The 17,303-nt window shown below is 58.1% G+C and overlaps 1 protein-coding gene across 11 annotated transcripts in view; it reads right to left on the bottom strand.

The window, feature by feature from the left end:
• CACNA1C (calcium voltage-gated channel subunit alpha1 C) overlaps positions 1-17,303 on the bottom strand; it is a 391,277-nt gene continuing 373,974 nt past the window's right edge. For all 11 annotated transcript variants that reach the window (XM_018048697.1, XM_018048696.1, XM_018048698.1 and 8 more), the window contains 13 exons: positions 16,695-16,860; positions 16,082-16,209; positions 15,322-15,418; positions 14,890-14,992; positions 11,751-11,852; positions 10,450-10,577; positions 9,978-10,112; positions 8,291-8,643; positions 6,394-6,522; positions 4,475-4,581; positions 4,099-4,202; positions 2,488-2,817; positions 1-1,724 (listed from right to left, as the gene is read on the bottom strand). In XM_018048697.1, coding sequence (XP_017904186.1) covers positions 1,422-1,724; positions 2,488-2,817; positions 4,099-4,202; positions 4,475-4,581; positions 6,394-6,522; positions 8,291-8,643; positions 9,978-10,112; positions 10,450-10,577; positions 11,751-11,852; positions 14,890-14,992; positions 15,322-15,418; positions 16,082-16,209; positions 16,695-16,860 — 2,185 coding nt within the window. In that variant the 3' untranslated portion in view covers positions 1-1,421. The remainder of the gene's footprint in view (positions 1,725-2,487; positions 2,818-4,098; positions 4,203-4,474; positions 4,582-6,393; positions 6,523-8,290; positions 8,644-9,977; positions 10,113-10,449; positions 10,578-11,750; positions 11,853-14,889; positions 14,993-15,321; positions 15,419-16,081; positions 16,210-16,694; positions 16,861-17,303) is intronic.

Here is a 17,303-nt window from a genome sequence, read left to right as displayed (position 1 = left end):
TCCAAATACAAAATGATTTACTTACATGCAGCAAATATACAAGAAGTGAATTCAAAAACAAACTTAATTCATTATATTCGCTTGGCACAATTGCAATTCAGTTTTAAAAAAATATTTGTAAAATACTGAGACTGACCTGAATTCAAGTATAACGGTCTCTTCAGCAGAAACACCATCAACGCAGTGAAACGTCACATAGAACAAATCGAAGCGAAAAGCCTTCTGAGTTTCTCCCTTAAATTTCTGTGTGGTTTTTTTAAATACAGTTTTAATGCCAACACAACTCACAATTGTATTTGTAAAATGAATATTATTGCATTGTTTTTGCATATCTTGTGGGACAGAAAATGCAGTTACTGATTCCCGTTTCAGAAGCGGAGACAGTGGTTTGTTTTTGCTTTCAAATGGCCCCAGATTCAGGCCTCCCTATGGCTGAGCCTGAAGGGGACCTGCGGGAGGCCTGGCGGCTGCAGACTGGCCCCCACCACACACACACCACCCGCCGCACACATGGCACGCACACTCGGAGACCCCGGGCACCCACCACTATACACGCTTGTGCAAGACCCTACACCTTTAAATTAGGAAACCAAATCAAAAAAATCTTGTCACTACCTGCGGAAATTATAACAAATTATTGGGTGTACATGATGGCTGACAAAACCCTCCTACGGCGGCTCAGCTGAATCCTCCGTAGAAAAAGAAACCGACCGCTAAATGACACAACAAAACCAAATCCAATCTACATTTGCAAAAGTGAAGACAGTAAGGTGCGTGGCTGCAAAACTTTGTAAACACTCTTCTTTCTCCCCTCCCCCTGGGAAAACAAAATTATATATTAAAAAAAAAAAACCCAAATGAAAACTACAACATGCTGTCAAGAAAAATGTCAAACCCCAAAACAAAAGCGCGCTGGACAGTCACCACTGGTCTTGGCCCGGCGGGCACGCCCGCTCCCCTGGGCCCGCGACTGTGGCCTGGCAGGAAGGGTCCAGACACAGGGGGCGTGGGTGGCCGTGGCCGGCCTCCTCCTCCCCAGGGGCGGGCCGGGTCCTCCTTCCTTCTGTGGACGCACAGGGCCCTGGCTCTATGGGGACAGTGAGGCTCATACAGAATATGTGCAAAATGAGTTTTTTTACAAGCAAAGTTGAAAGACACCCGTTTAGCATAGGGTCCTTTGGGTGAGGGCTGGGGAGCCAAGGCGGACCCCTCCCTGGCGCCCGCGCCCCCGCCCCCACCGCCCCCGCTGGACACGGACTGCGGCTGCTTCTCTCCTGGCCACCGACTTGGTCTTGTCCCCACGAAATGAATGAAGACGCTGTTCCGGTTAACTCCAGGCCGCGAGAACAGTGAGGCACTTCTGAAACGAACCCATTAGGAACATTGAGACAAATAAAAAGCCGGCGTCTCCAGCCCGGCTGCTACAGGCCGCTGGCGAAGGCCCTGCTGTCCCGGGGCTCCTCTGCGCCCTGGCGGGGCTCGGCGCTGGGCGCCCAGGCTGCGTCCTCCACGCCCCCCGCTCGGTCCGGCCCCGGGTCCCTGCAGTTTGCACACGGGAGCAGGGTGCCATTGGGGCTCTGCCCGGCGCCCCCACTGAGGATGTCGTCGGCTGCGCTCTCCATCTCCTCGATGGTCATGTCGCAGGCGTCGGCCAGCTCCTGCGTGGTGGCCTCGAGGAACCTGGGGTCCTGAGCAAACTGCCCCAATCCTTCCGAGATCAAGACCTGGGGGACAGGGACCGGGGACGTTGCTGTGAGCCCAGCCCTTCCCCATGGGGCTGGCGCAGGGGCTTCCGAGGGGTCGCCTGGGGAAGAGTGTGTGTATGCGTGCATGCGTGTGTGCGCACACAGGTGTGGGTGTGCCTGCACGCCAGGAAGGAGTGTGATGGAGTGCCCCAGAACACTCGGGCGTGCAGGCCCGAGGAGGGGCCTCTCAGGGTGGGGCCCTGTCAGCAGATGCAGGCGGGCTGCATGCACGGAGGGAGCAGGGGTCTGGTCCTCCCCCCGGGGTGCCCTGACACCCCACGTGACTCTTTCCAGGCAGCTGTCAGGCTTCTCTGGTGACACCTGGCCCAGTGCCCCGGCTGCATTTGGGGGTTGAGGATCTGGGGACAGTGTGTGTGTGTGTGGAATACGCCTGGCACCCACCCCGTTTGTCCTGAAGCACCTGCCCCCTTCCTGGTGGCCTTGGGGATGCAGCAGCTGAGCCTAGGCGACCCCCTCCTGTCCACTATGCTCCCCACCTGCCTTGTCCCCACCTCCCGCTCCGAGTTCACTCACGGCCCCTCCCTGGAGAGCTCCACTGATCTCCTGGCTGGTGTGACCGCTCTTCCTCAGCCTGCTGGGCACCCACATGGATTGGAGACCTAAGTGAGTGTCTTTCTGGCCAAGAGACTTGATGTTCCATGTGCTTGGGAGAACCAGGCTCTCCTCCGTCCTGCCTGAACCCCTCTACCGCCCAGCCCTCAGGCACTGCCCAAGCACTCACCGCCTCTACCAGGCTGCTGGCACTGCCGTGGAACGGCCGGCCCTGGGGCCCTGCCGGGCTGGGCACAGTGAGTGACACGGGCCGGGCCCTCCGGGGGGTGCCGACGACCCCGCAGGGCGTGGGCTCCCCGACGTGGGGGTCGCAGTGGATGGATGGGAAGCTGCTGGTGAGCTTGTCGCTGGACTCGGCCCCCTCCAGCCGCAGGGTGGGCACAGGCCGCAGAGGCCAGGCTGGGCCAGGTGTGGCAGGGGGTGTGAGGCGTGGTGGGAGGAGGGTCCCGGGGGGATGGCTTCTCTGCAGGAGGGGGCTCAGGCCCGCCACTGCCAGCGCCTGTGGACAGGATGGGAGAGCATTGAGTCAGGGGACCTCCACCCTGTCCCTGTCTCTGACCCCTCCCGGTGTTTGCACCCTCGCGGTCATGCACCCAGACCCAGGGATCGTCTCAACTGCCCTAACAGACCCTGTGACATCGGTCAGCCGGGATCCTTCTCCCCTGAGCTCAGAAGGCCAAGGCCCAGTGGGCTCACGATCACCTTCCCTCTAGTCCCAGCCCTGCCCCCGCTGGCTGTGTATTCTCTCCACCAGCTCTGATGTGATAGGCCATGGGGAGTGACCCTGCCTAGAGGGGAGGCCCAGCCCGAGGGCCAAAGATGGGTTGGAGGGGATCACGAAGGCAGAACAAAGAGAGGGAGGGTCTTCCTTTGGGCACCATCAGCAGAGGAGAGACCAGCTCCTAGGAATCCCTCAGCAGTGCACGAGGTGTTCCCAGCCTGCCGGCCTCTCCTCCCTGGGGCCCCCAGAGAGCTGCTGACATTCCAGAAAGCCCCATGGAGACCATGCATTCTCTGGCAACAGCACTCAGGCTGAGCAAAACCTGAGCAGAAATGCCCTCACCCGGGCAGAGCAACTCTGCCTGTCTTGTGCTGACTATAAGCCCTAATGGGCACCAAACACCTTTGGGATAAAAAAGCCATTTAAAGCAAAAGCTCATGATGAGGAAGTGTAATCAAGGAGGTGAGAAGGTGGGGGAGAGTCCAGTTTAGACCCTGATTTGCTGGGAGGAGAGAGACTGGCCTCGGGGACTGTTCAGCTGTTGGAAACCTCCATTGGGTCAAAGGTCCTAAGAGGAGCTTGAAGCTGGGGTCTTGGGTTTCACCCCCTCATTTGGGGTCACTCAGCCCAAGAGCCAGTTCAACTATTGAATCTGCCTGGACCTGCTTTCCTGACATATCTCTGCCCTGACCATGTTGCTGGGAGATTCTTTGGTTATTTCCATATTTCATGGATCTAATTTTGTGCTGCTCAATGTCCAGGCTCTAGCTACGAGTGACAGTTAGTTCTGGGGAGGGAACAGCTGGCCACTGGAGGAAGATGAGAGCTGCTGGTCCTTCCAATCTCCCAGGGTCTCTCCAGGACCACTTGGGTGTCCTGCCTGGGGGTACACGGTCCTCGGGTACGCAGAGCCCTTCCCCGAAGGTTATTTGGGCAGGGGAGGGGACGCAGTAGTGGTGTGGGACAGGAAGGGCAACTGGGGGTCTGGAGGCCTGCTCCTCGTCACAGGAAACCCAGCCCGCGGGGGAGGGGCAGCGGCCTGTCCCCAGGTGGGGCTACCTGATGGTGAACCAGGTGCAAAGGCAGGACTGTCTTCTGAGAGACGTCTCCCCCGGGATTCTTCTGTCGCTTCAGACATTCAAGGTGGAAGGAGGCCCTTCGACCTGCACACAAGTGATGACTCAGCACGGAAAGAGGACGTGGCTGCGACAGCTCACACCCAAGGAGGTGCAAGGATGTGCCCCCCATAGATGCAGCATTAGCACACGTCCAGCCCCAGGCCAGCTCCACCCTGGAGTCCATCCGGGAGGCCATCGCAGCCAGGCCTTGACATTCCTTGGTCACCCTTGTGTGCCTTGTCATCACTGGGGAGGGGTTGACTGCCTCTAGAGAAGGGGGTGGGGTTACCCAGGGAGGCAGGAGGGGATGGGGTTACCTAGGGAGGCGGAGCGCAGGAAGCCCCTCTTTGGGGACAGACGGACGTCCCTCCTGTCCTCCTTGGGGGGAGTCAGCTGCCGATTCTCGTCATCCTGGTAGGAGAGCCTGGAACAGAGGACTTGAGACTGTCACCCCAGGACTTCTGATTCTCCCTTAGTGAGGGGACCCCGACGCTGCCTTCTACAGGCCATGGGGCAGCAGAAGCTCCCAGCTCCTCTGGCCTGTTCCCTGTGTGCCCCCCACGCCTCTGATGCTGGCAGGTGTGCACAAGTTGGTCACCGCGGTTGAGAAAGCTGGAACACAGTTCTCGGTCCACAGCTCCTCTCTGGAATGGCCTGGACTCCTCCGTGCTCGCAGGTGGATGCTGCCTATGCAGCCCCTCCCAGGGTGAGCCTAAGCTCGTGCCTCCCCACACTCTCCCGGCCTGCCCACCCTTGGTCAGCGGGAGCACAGGCGTGTGGTCATTGGTGACAGATGGTGGGGGGACCTTGGGGTGTCTAGTCAATGGCTCCTGGACTTTCTCAGGGGAACTCAGTGGGAAATGGCTCCTCCTGGCCTGGGGAGCATGACGGCCGCACGGAGGGCTGGACTCAGACCCCCAGGCCCCGAGCCTGCATCCACTGCGCCCGGGCCTGGGGCACTTCCCTGAAAACAGCCGCTGCAGGCCCTAGGCTGAATGCACAGGCCCCAGCGGAGCTGCCTTGGCATTCAGCCCTTCCTGTCGCCAGCGAGGCTGCCCCCCGGTGCCCTCAGGACAGCAGCTGTCCTCCGGCTGCGCTGACCACGAGCCAGGAAGGTGCTGGGTAAAACCCACCAGACGTTCCTCTTACTGTCAGCCTGGCCACCCTCCTGTAACACTGTCTTACTGTTCAGCTCGTGCCCGCTCTTGAGGACCCAGCTTCTGTTTGACCCTTAGCTCCTCTGAATGTCTGTGCCCTGCTGTCTCCACCGCTGGGTGAGCAGCTAGGTAGGCAATCTCCTCTGCTTTCCTCCCCGAGATCCTCTCATAACCCCTCATTGGCTGCCGAGGCTGGCTCATCCACGCCGGGCAGTGGCCTGTGAGCACCGAGCGTGTGCAGAGGGCACAGATGATGGTGAGTGGCCACATATTAATCCCTCCTCCGAATGTCAGAAGCCAGAAGGGCTGGCAGTTCCTTGTGATGAAGCGTTTCTCTCAGGAAAGCGTCTAACACGGCTTCAGCTTGGTGAATAGTCACAGGTTATTAACAAGTTATGAGACTTGGCAACAAATCTTCACAAAACAGTGCTGCCTTTGTGACGCTGGCCACGCTACTTCCTGCTGTCCTGCCCCATCCTCTGCTTTCTTTTAGGAGTGCTGGTTGTAACTGACTAAGCAAATGTCACAGCCCCCTCACAGATCTGGACCTGCAGTTTAAAAACCCTTCCCTTTAACTGGATCTGGTGGAGTTCTCAGTTATGGCTGCCAACAGCGCCCTCTGCTGTCAGCTTTATTATACGCAGTTTCAGGAACAGTCCTACTTAAAAGTGTTAGTCACTCAGCTGTGTCTGACTCTTTGCGACCCCATGGACTGTAGCCCCCCAGGCTCCCCTGTCCATGGGCATCTCTAGGTAAGAATATTAGAGTGGGCTGCCATTCCCTTCTCCAGGGGATCTTCCTGACCCGGGGATCAAACCTGGGTCTATTGCACGGCAGGCAGATTCTTTACCGTCTGAGCCAGTCAAGGTATGCACGTGTGTATCTATTGAGCTTCACTGCAAACTATATTTACGATGTCTGGTCACAGTCAAAAAAGCTTAGGGAAACAACATTAGATATTTCCCTGGAAGCATCATTTCTCAAGCAAGCGTCAAGCTAACCAGAGTGGGGGCTTCCTTCCTCTTTGCAGCTGCTGGAGGAGGAGTTGGGGGCCCCTCCCCAGGGAGGGTCAAGCTTACATCTCCGTGGAGACCAGGCTGGGCTCGCTGCTGTGCTCTGCGTCCTCGTCCACGTGCACGGCACAGGTCTCGTCCCCAGGGGCCTCTTCCTGACACAGCATGGCTATTGGGCTGTCCCGGGAGGGGCACCTAAAGTGTCCAGCATGGAGACAAATGTCAGCAGCTGCCAGGCCCTCCCCTCCCCCAGCAGGTAGGGACCACCACCACCACTGATGGACCCAGGAGTGTTTCTGTTAGGGTTCTGTGCAGGGGAGGGGCCTCGGGATTAGGATCCAAGGAGATCTGAGTTCTGAGCTGGTCAGTTTTCCCCTGCACAAGTCACGTTGCCCACCCATGCCTCAGCATCCCCACCAGTACAACTGTCTGTTTGTGTGGCTTCGGTTGTGACAAATGAAGCAGCCGATGAGATGGTGCTTTGGAGGGTGGGGTGGTGAGATCCTACACAAGGGCTGGGGTGGGGGCAGGGGGAGGGGCTGTCCCTCCTGCTGCTGTAGACAGTGGGGCCTGTGGGCACTTGCTGGGGGCTTCCTGGGGTCATAGCTGACATGCTTTGAGTTTGATGTTGATTCTTAGAGCCAAGCACAGAGAAGAGGCCTCACACAGGGGCTTGCTCCTCTGAGCACAGGGGCCTGAGCCTGAGTCCCCTGAGTCCCCTGAGCTGAGACCCTCATGCCAGAATGTGCCCTGGGCTGAGCTCTCCCCTGGGCCCAGCTCTCCCCTGGGCCCTGGGCTTCTGTTCACTGGGTCATGTGGTCTTTAGATGGGAAAGGCCCCCCTTTCCCATCTGTGTCCATCTTTCTCCCTAAAGGTCCTGAGAGTTGGGGTCCCTTTATGCTCAGACTCACAGGGAATCTGGGAGTCATCTCGGCTCGTCCTCTCAGAACTGAGTGGGGGTCATTGTCCAGTTCTGACCTGGGGCCCATTAGCCACTCAGGGAGGATCCGAGTGGTTCTCAGGGGAGGCCCTGACCTCCCCTGGAGGGGATGCCCTCCCCCAGGTGAGGGACACATGACATGGGAAGGCTCTCGCTGGCATGAACAGGAAGGGGAGGGCGTGGTGGGGCACACGGGGTAAGCTGGGGGTGGAGAATCACAGCAGGCGGGCAGCACCCCTGGGGGCAGAGCTGGCCTCACCCCCACTCAGCCCTGAGCTGCGAGGGGGGGGACATGGCCCAGGGCTGGGACCTTGGCTAACTCAGGCATGGTGGTGAAGGGGGCACAAACACTAAGGCGGGGAGCCTGCTTCTGGAAGGGCGAAGGCTGCTCAGGACACAGGTTGGGGGTTAGAGGTCACTTTTGGGCCTGAGCTCCTGCTGGCACCGCTGTTCTGCTCGGGTGAAGCAGCCAGATCCCCCGGCTGTGGAACCCAGAGCTGCCAATGTAAATGCTGCCCGAAGCCCAGAGCGTGGGGTGGGTACCACCAGCCCAGCACATCCCAGCTGGGGGTCCTGGCTCACCGGGGAGCAGAGAGTGGAAGGAAAGAAAGGCCAGGGGCTGGAGATGCTGGCAGGACGATCAGGAATCGCCCCAGTCTGGGGCAGAGCAGGCGAGTGCCCCACCAAAGGGCCTCCTGCCTCTAGATGAGGGGGACCCCGTCCCGTCCCAGTTGGCCCCAAGGCCAGATTTGGGCAGAGACTTGAGAAGGGCCCAGGGGGCGGAGACTGCTGTGTCTCCAGGACACAAACATCTCAGGGGTCGGGCCAGGGCTCCTCTGCCCCGTCTAGAGGCGGGCACCTCAGGACATGTGCTGGCCAGTGGGGCCACGGTGCCTCCCTGAGCATCCACCTGCCCTCTGGCCAGGGTCCCGGCAGCAGAAGTGGTCCACCCCAGCTTGAGGGGCGAGAGGTGAGTCTGCCGGCCAAACGCTCCTCCCCGAGCCCCTCCACGTCCCAGCTTACCTCTGGGAGCTGTGCCTCCATGAGGCCTCCTGCACCCGGATGGCAGGGGACAAGGGGGGCCCGCGGGCTTCCAAGGTGCTGACAGCACCAGAGTGGACAGCGGGGCGGGGGCAGCGGCCCAGGGCGGTGTTGTTGGCGTTGTTGATGTTGGCGTTGGAGCCTGTGGATGAGTAGCTGCTGGGGGTGAAGGTGGAGTCCACCAGCTTCTCGTGGGAAGGGGACTCGGTGTCCCCCTGGCTGTTGCCTGCCTTGCTTATGTGCAGGGGGCGCTGGGTGGTGAAGGTCTGGGGGAAGGCGCCCCGGCCATCACTGGGGTAGTAGCCCACGTGGTTGCCGAACAGGCCCCCGGCCCTCTGTGGGAGGAGAGACAGAGAGAGGGCGGTGGGTGAAGGGCTGCCCCGCGGGGGAGGCAGGGAGCTCAACCACGCTGGGCAGCACCCAGCTGACCAGGCCTCTCGCCTGTGGGCCAGGCAGCTTGGAAGGGCCCAGGCAGTCCCCTGAGACCCCTGGGGGGACAACAGGTGCAGGGGTGACAGGACCTCCTTCCAGGACCAATGGGATGGGAGGCAGGCGCAGTGACTGTCTGGAATGGAGACCCTTCCCTGGGGCAGGCAGGCTCATGGGGGCTGAGGGGCAGAGAAAGGGGCCAGAAGGTGCCAAGGGGATTGACAGACAAGGACCCGGCTGGCTCAGTGAGCTGGAAACTGTGCTGGCCAAGCGGTTCTGAGAATCACCACAGCAAGTACACCCACCATGGCCTCCTTCCCCGGGGAGCCCTAGATTTCAGATTTGGAGTCCGTGTCTCTCCCAGCTTCCCTCCCTGCCCTGGGCAAGGAGCCTCTGCCAGGCTGGGGTCTCTCAGGTCACGCTGACATGCTAGTGTGTCCCTGAGCCATTCAGTGAGGCACGTTTCACAGAAAGGGGGAGAAGGATGGCAAGGACAGGACCCTCAAGGGCCAGGCCCCTCTCACCCCGTGTTCCTGCCACCTGGGAGCCTGGCAGGGCTGGGAGGGCAGGGTGAGCAGCTCTGCCTCAGATCTGGGCGGCCGCGTCTCACTTGCTGTAGGATTTTTAGCCAAGTGCCTTGGGGTTCGTGAAGAGATCTGGGCACAAGGGCCTCAGAATCCCAGTGGGCTCTAGTTTTCACGGTTAGTACTGTTGACAGCCTTGGTATCCAGCAAGGTGGAGGGCTGGAGGGGACGCTCGGGACTGGAGACCTCATGGTCCAAGTCCAGGTCGCCACTGGCTTCCAGGTGTCTGCTGCCTGATACCCGCACGTCTTCTATTTTTCTGAGACGCTGGAAGTCTAGATTTTTTGAATGAGCCATGCGTTCAAAGGTTGGCAGACAAAATAGGCCTGTGGCTTAAATGTGGCTCCAAGGCCACCACTTTCCAATGTGTAATGAAGAAGCGTCTCCTCAGAAGCACTTCCTTAGGAAAATGGCTTCCTGCTCCTCCAAGGCCCAGTGATGCTCTGTGAGCTTGAGAAGGGCTATAGGCTTGGATGGAGGCAGAGGGAGGGGGTGGGGAGAGCTGAGGGGGGTGGCAGGGGTGGGGTGGGGTGGTGAGAGGAGTGGGAGAGCTGGGGGCACAGGGCTGGTTCTTCTCCTCGGGTTCAGGACACTCGCCCTCCTGCCCCAAACCCAGGTTATAGAGGCTGCAGACTGCGGCTGGGGTGCCCACCTACCCTGAAGATGTCATCTTCTGAGGCTGCAGACACAGCCTCCTTCATGGCCTTGTCCAGCTCCTCCTCGGCGGTCAGGTCCCCAGAGATGGCCCGGCGGATCTCAGGCCCCAGGTCGTGCAGGGTGCGCAGGCCAGCCTGGGCCGAGGGGACAGGGCGTGAGGGCCCAGGCGCCCACCCGACCCGCCACCCACCTTCCCCTCTGCTTCTCCCCAAGAAGGCCAGCTCTGGGGGTCCACAGTGGGTGCAGGCATGCTGAGAGGCAGTCTCAGAGGCATCAGTAGACCCCCAGCCCTTCCCCCTACTCCCTGAGCTCAGGAGGGCTGAGAGTCCAGGACTACAGAGGGCAGTGAGTGCAGGAGTCAGGGCGGGAGGGGAAGGTCCCCCTGCAGGTTCGGAATTTCAGGAAGGGACCCGTGGGAGCTTGGAACCTGGCAGAGGTGGGAGGAGGTCCCCAGGGGCAAGGGCCCCTCACCTGCAGGGACAGGGCATTCCTCTGGGAGGGCTTGCCCACCAGGCCTTGCTCTTTGCGCTTCTTGAACTTCCGAAAATACTCTTGGATCAGGAAAGTAGCGTAAAACTTGCCCACTGTGACCTCGTCATCTGAGAGCAAAGGGAGGACAGGGTTGGAGGTAAATGGGGGCTTGGACCCTGTCTGGGAGTTCTCAGCTTCTTAGGTTTTCTCAGTTTAACTTTTTTAAACTGATAAGAACAGATACAACACTTGATCTTAAACAAAAGGTTGAGAAGCGATCAATTTAATTTTTTTGAAAAGACACTCTCCACACACATGGTTGAAAAAGACAAAAATATACAAAAAGACCTGTGTACAGTGAAGGGTATCCCATTCCCATTTCCTTTAAGATAACCTTTCTCATTCATTTCCTGAGTATTCTCCCAGAGATTCTTTATGCAAATACTTTCTGCAAGTCAGCAAATATATTCTTGTATGCATGCTCAGTTGCTTCAGTCGTGTCTAATTCTTTGTGGTCCCATGGACTGTAGCCCACCAGGCTCCTCCGTCCATGGGACTCTCCAGGCAAGAGTACTGGAGTGGATAACCATTCCCTTCTCCAGGGGATCTTCCCAACCCAGGGATCATACCTGAGTCTCCTGCAGCTCCTACATTGCAAGGAGATGCTTTACTGCTGAGCCACCAGGGAAGCCCCACATGGATTAGTGTCCTCTCCTTTCTCACAGAAAATTAGCTTATCATCAAAATGATCTCCCACCTTGCTTTTTAAACCTAACTGAGCTCCAGGTGCCCACAGCTTTGGGCACAATTGCCCCTAAGCATTTATTCACTGAAAAACTTTGATTATACTGAGTTGGCCAGAAAGTTTGCTTGGGCTTTTCTGAAGAAGCATCTTACAGAAAAATCTGGATGAACTTTTTGGCCAATCCAACAATATATTTTGTATTAAAGAGTTATATTTTAGTAATTGGATACGCAAGACAGATAGACAGGGTTGTCAAGGAGGAACAAAAAGGGGGTCCTAGGGGGTCATAACCCCCCTCAGGAGAAACAAAAGAGGGGGACCTGGGGGCTCTTCCCCCAAGTCCCTGTCACTCCCACAGCTCCTAGCCGGGTGGGTTATGGGAAAGCCCCTACCTTGCAGTCTCCTTGACGTTCTCCCAAACCTGCAGGCATCCAGGGGCCTGCCTGGCTTCCCCAGTGACCTCAGGCTAGGACCAGGCTCCAGTCAGAACAGGTAGGTCTCGAGCAGGCTGAACGTGGGACCTGCATGTGCCCAGGGATTGGGGGTGGGTACTCACCTCCTGCAGGCGGCACCACTTGGTCCAGCAGCTTCATGCTAGTCCGTTTCCAGATTTTCTTGATGATGGCCCGCAGCTCCTCATTGGCCTGTTCCAGGTTCCCTGTGGGGGGACACAGGCTGACTGGCAGCTGTCCCCTGGGCCTCTGGTGGGCTAGGCTGGTCCCTGTGCGGGAGCCCACACGGCTGCCTGAGGGCTCTGCCCAGCGGCCCTGAACGTGGGTTCTGTCTCTTCCTCTGCAGGTTCCTGTGGCCCACCTCCATGCCCTCTTGGCCAGCTCTGCCCTGCCCCCACCTGCCGCTCAGCAGCCAGGGGGACCCTGCACCCCACTCGAGGCTTCTCCTCGTGGGGGCTGCCAGGGCCAGACTAAGCCCAACGGCCACCTGCCAGGAGGGCCACTGGGAGGAAGAGTGGTCTCCTTGCAGACCCGCGGGAGTGTCCATACCCAGGGGCTTCTGAGTCAAAGGCCTCTATTGGGTCTCCTCCTGGGGAGGCAGCAAAACCTCATGTGGGGCAGAAACCAGGAGATGGGGTCCTGAGATCAGGGGCCCCTAGGGGTCTACTTTCTCCACTGGCCGAACTTCCAGTCCTGGGCTCAGACAGCTGAGACCTGCAGCTGTGAGAGGGCACTGGGAGGCTGGCTGGGGCTAGCACACCCCTGACTCCCTCCCACCACCACCAGTGCACATGCCCTGCATGGCGCCAGGACGGTGAACACGGGGTCTCACCCTGCGATCAGGTGATGTGATACGTATACGGGCCCTGAGGACAGGGGGCTTGTGCAGGGGGCCTGGGCTCACCCCAGGAGCCCTTCACAAGGGGGGCGCTCTCGGGTGCAAACTCCCAGCTGTAAAATAAACACATCCTGGGGATGTCAAGCACAGCATGAGGACTGCGGCAATACTGTGTTGTGCATCTGCAAGCTGCTTTGAGCGGATCTTAAAAGTCCTTGTCACAAGAAAAAAGCTGTAACCCTGTGGGGTGATGAGTGTTGTCTAGATGTGTGGTGGTTGTTTTGCGATATAAACAAATAACAGGATCGTTCTCTTGTTCACCTTGTTCACGTAATGTTATGTGTCACTTAGACCTTGACAAAGAACAGCACACAACAAAACACAAACAAAAATCACGTGTGAAGTGGGCCAAAGACAAGGGAGGCCCCCCTGACTGCGTGGAGCTCGGAGCTGCAGGGGCCTAGCCAGAGCTGGTCCCAGTCTGCGGGGAGTGAGTCGGCTGACAGCCTGAATGGGCTGGAAGAGGACTCTCCCCCTGGCCCTGGGAAGAGGACCCATCCTGGTCAACAGGCTGATTTTGGACTGAAGGCCCCTGAGCAGAGAAGTCGCTGCCCCATGGCTGGACTCCAGATCTGAGCAGACACCCACAGTGGCCGGGGTGACACGTGACTTGGCAGTGGGAAAGCAGGATGGGATGAGATGCCAGTGCTTTGCTGGTGGGTGAATTTCCTTTAATTCCTGGCTTGACTAGCTTCCATGCGGCCAGCTTCTCTCTTGGTCTCAGGAGCGCATTCCTTGGGACGGGCTGTTTGTGTCTGGCTCTTCGGCTGGGACCTGCTTCAGTCTGACGACTATCTTGATGATGCTGACTCTGGGCTTCAGGCATCAGTGTATCTCATTCTTCCACAGGATGAAAATGTACATCCTCACTTTATATCAAGCCTTCAGGACCACAGCATGCTCCTTCCAGGAGTCTTCATTTCTTCCCTCCTTGGAAGAACAAACCTTTCCTCTTGGACAGAATTGTAATCACAGTCATTGTGGAAAGTTTGGGAAAGGGAAGAAGGTAAAGTAGTGAACGAAAGTCATGGCGGGGTCCAATGCTTGCGGCAACCACAGCTCATGCGTCAGTGAGCTTCCTTCCTAGCCCTCCTGGTCACACAGGCATTACACCCAACCTTGTCCATTCCAGTCTTTTGTGGGCAGAAACAGGCCTGTTCATGCCTATTCCAGCTTGACTTGTGGCCTTGGCCACTCTTCAGCCTGAGTATCTTTTTACTGAGCAGCCAAACTTGAACTACTAAGAGTTTTCTTTTTTTTAATTTTGACATGGGTCTTGATTCTTCATCCTGGATTCCTGTTCTTCATCCTGGATATTTATGTCCTGGATATTTGTGGGAGGATTTAGCTGAGGGAAGGCGCCTCTTGGCTTGTCCACTGAACTGAATGCCACATGTCACTCACTGCTTTCTTGTTTCACAAAGAAACTGAGGTGGAGAGAGCGTCGTGTGTTATCACGGTTAAGCCCCCTCGTCCTCCTGTCCAGGGCTCCTCTGGGAGATGGGATGGGCAGCCTGAGCCTCAGATCCAAAGGTCTGAAGGGAAAAATGACACCGCCGGGTTTTCTCTAGTGACTGTGTCGCTGGGTTTCAGACTTTGCTCAGGTGACCCATGCACGCGGCTGGCACAGGATGCAGACTTGGCCTTCAGGGCAGGTGCTGGGACTCCGTCTCAAGCATGCCCCAGCTCCAAGAGTTGCTGCAGGATGCTGGGAGCAGCCGCAGCTCCCTGGGTACACCTCTGCCCTCCCAGAGCAGTTCTGACACCAATCAGCCACGAAGATGGCTGGTCAGCACAGCCCAGCCCAGCTGCTGCTGGCCATGGGCTGCTGCGGTACAAACCAGAAGACGGTCCCTGCCTCCAAGTGGCATGGCCCTGAACAAGCGCAGGGGGCTCTGATGCCACCTGCTGGCTGGCTGTGCCTGTATGTGGGCAGGCCTGTGCTGACCTGGACCATGGTCACGTCCACTGTGACCCCTTCCTGACGACACAAGGGTTTACTTTGCAAGGAAAGCTGGACATCTGAGATCCACCTGCAGCTGATAAAGCCCCATGGTGCAAGGGCTCAGCCCACTTCAGGAAGCGCTCACCTCCTGCCATCTGAACTTCACCCGAGGGGTCACTGGTACAATCTCTAAAAGTCACAGGCAAGGAGGCCACTCAAGGAACAAAGGCTGCCTGAGCAGGCCTGGTTCCGCTGATGTCCCTGGGGCAGGCGGGTAGGGGAGGATCACAGTGGGCTGCAGCTCTGACACCCCAAGGGCAGGGGGCCCCGGGACCCCGCAGGCACCGAGCTCAGCTCTGGCTGTCTCCACTAGGGGTCCCGGCCACCCCCATGATCTTACCTTCCGTCTTGATCCTCAGGGCTGTCCGGACCAGGGCAAACAGTGTGGCGTTGAACATGACGGTTCCGTCGCTGTTCAGGGGCATGTTCATGGAGACCAGCCGCTGGGGAGGGGGCACAGCAGTCAGCACAGCTGCTGGTTCTTGAAGGACCCGCCTGTGGAACCCCTGAGGTACCTCCAAGGCAGGAGGATGTGGGAGTCGGGTGGGGGGAGCCTTAAAACGTGTGTGCACGTCACTCTGTGGTTCCTTCACTGTCTGAGGACGTATATGCCACAGGGAAGGAGCCCCAGTGCCTGTTTTGGCTCAGTCCTTTCTTTAGGCTCATGAAGACTACCCTCATCCCCGCAGGGGCACACTGGCCTGCCCAGGGTACCCGGAGGGTGTCTCGCCCCCCTACGCTGTGTCTCCCATGAGCCCAGTCCATTTCTTACTTTGCAAGCCACACGGTGAGGGCACAGCTTCCCAAAACCCAGGGGGGGCTGAATCCGCCGGAGCAGGGTCACCACATCCAGGTGCTTGATGCGTCCCCTGGAAGAGGCAGGAGAGGAGGGAAGGTCAGGAGGAAGGTCTAGGCTGGGAGCCCAGGACTGCTGGGCCCAGGGGTGGGGTCTCCTGTGGGAGGAACTCTCCATAGCTGGATCCTAGTGATCAAACTGGTGCCGAGCTGTAGAATTGGGTGGTAAAACTCAAAAACCAATCTACATGTTTAGATTTCTAAGGAGCAATTTTCCATCAGTGCTATATTTCAGTAGGCAATGAAAGGTGGAAGGGATTTTAGCAGGCAATGAAATTGTCGGTATTTACTGCTGATTCCATCAATTAACCATCTGACCATCTAACCATCTGACACTTTTCTGAGAGTCAACTAAGCATGATGCCTGGACTGATGGACCTGTGGCAGGGATACAGCCAGGCCCTGCCCGGCCCAGACGTCCTGACTCAAGTACATACTGGTTGCTCCAACATCATGACCACCTGCCCGTTCAATGGAAAAAAGCAGACATGGTCTTCACTCAGCCTAAGGCCTCCTATTGCTGGCCCTTGGCCCTTGACCCTTGACCCTGGTGTCTTGTGCAGGTCAGGATTTGCAGTGGGTCCGCCCAGTGCTAACCCGTCTCGACTCTCTTTCCCACATGTAGTCACTCAACACCCTCTCAGGTTGGGGGCTCGGGTTTCCCTCTGGGCACTCACTTGGCTTCAGGGTCATATTCTGCCCAAATTCTCTTAAATTCGTCCAGGTGGTGGGGACCCAGGATGGACCAGTCCCTCGTCAGGTAGTCAAAGTTGTCCATGATGACGGCTACGAAGAGGTTGATGATCTGCAGAGGATGGGCACAGAGAGCTGCCTCAGTGGCCCTTCCTGCATGTGTGGCTGCCAGGACCACGTGCTCAGAGGCCGGAGCTCCTGAAGGCCAGCCATGTGGCACCCTGGAAACGCTGGCCTCCAGGACTTGGCTCTCTTGACTGAGGACCTGACCAGCTCCCCTCAGTTATGCGGCATGAACCCCACTGTGGGCTGGCAGTTTCCCTTACACCCAGCTGCCAAGGTGGGGCTGCCAAGGACAGGGAAGACTGTCCACCACCCTTCTGTCGCTCCTCATCAAAGTGCCAGAGATGCTGAAGCGGCCTCCTGTCCTTGGGGATGAAGGCAGGAGCCAAGAACAGACGAGAAGGAGGTGGCTGAGCTCACCCGGCCCAGCTCCTGCCCCTCCCAGCTTGTTGGGCCGTTCCAGGGACGCAGGCTTTCCAGCCCAGCCTGGACCGCACGCCCAGCACGCAAGGCCGCTGGCCCCATCCGGCTTACCAGGAAGGCGCAGAGCATGTAGAAGCTGATGAAGTAGAAGACGGCGAAGCTGCTGCCACAGGGCGTCTCCCCCTCCGTGCTGTTGCCCGGCTCTGACTCGGGGGCGCACTTCTTGCCAGGCATGCAGGCCAGCATGATGTCCTGCCAGGCCTCCCCAGTGGCGCACCTGTGACAGACCATGCCCAGAGCGGCTCACACAGCCGTCCTCCTGGGGGAACCACTGAATTGGGTCTGAAGCTTCTCAGGCCCCCAGCGCTGGCACATCCACAGAATATACACACACAACACTGTCTCCATGCCTGAAAGTTTTATGGGAAAGGCAACAGATTCCATCTTTTCTGCAAAGTCCCTTTTTCTGCAATTCCTGTTAAGTGTTGAGATTTAGCCATTTGGATACATTTTAGTTCTGGTTTGTTCACCCTGTGTAGCAGGTGCTCTATATTCCATTAGAGCCCACTGCCTGATTAGGCTTTTCCTTTCTATGCTGTCACCAGGGAGCCTGCAGCCACCGCGCAGGGCCTTCACGGAAGCTGGCTTCCAGGTGGACTCGCCAGTGGACAGCAGGTGAGTCCTCCCTGTGCTTGACCCTGCTTGTTCTCCAAGCGTCCA

Source organism: Capra hircus, chromosome 5, assembly GCF_001704415.2.
Source record: "Capra hircus breed San Clemente chromosome 5, ASM170441v1, whole genome shotgun sequence".
Taxonomy (NCBI): domain Eukaryota; kingdom Metazoa; phylum Chordata; class Mammalia; order Artiodactyla; family Bovidae; genus Capra; species Capra hircus.
This window is presented reverse-complemented; position numbering and strand designations above follow the sequence as displayed.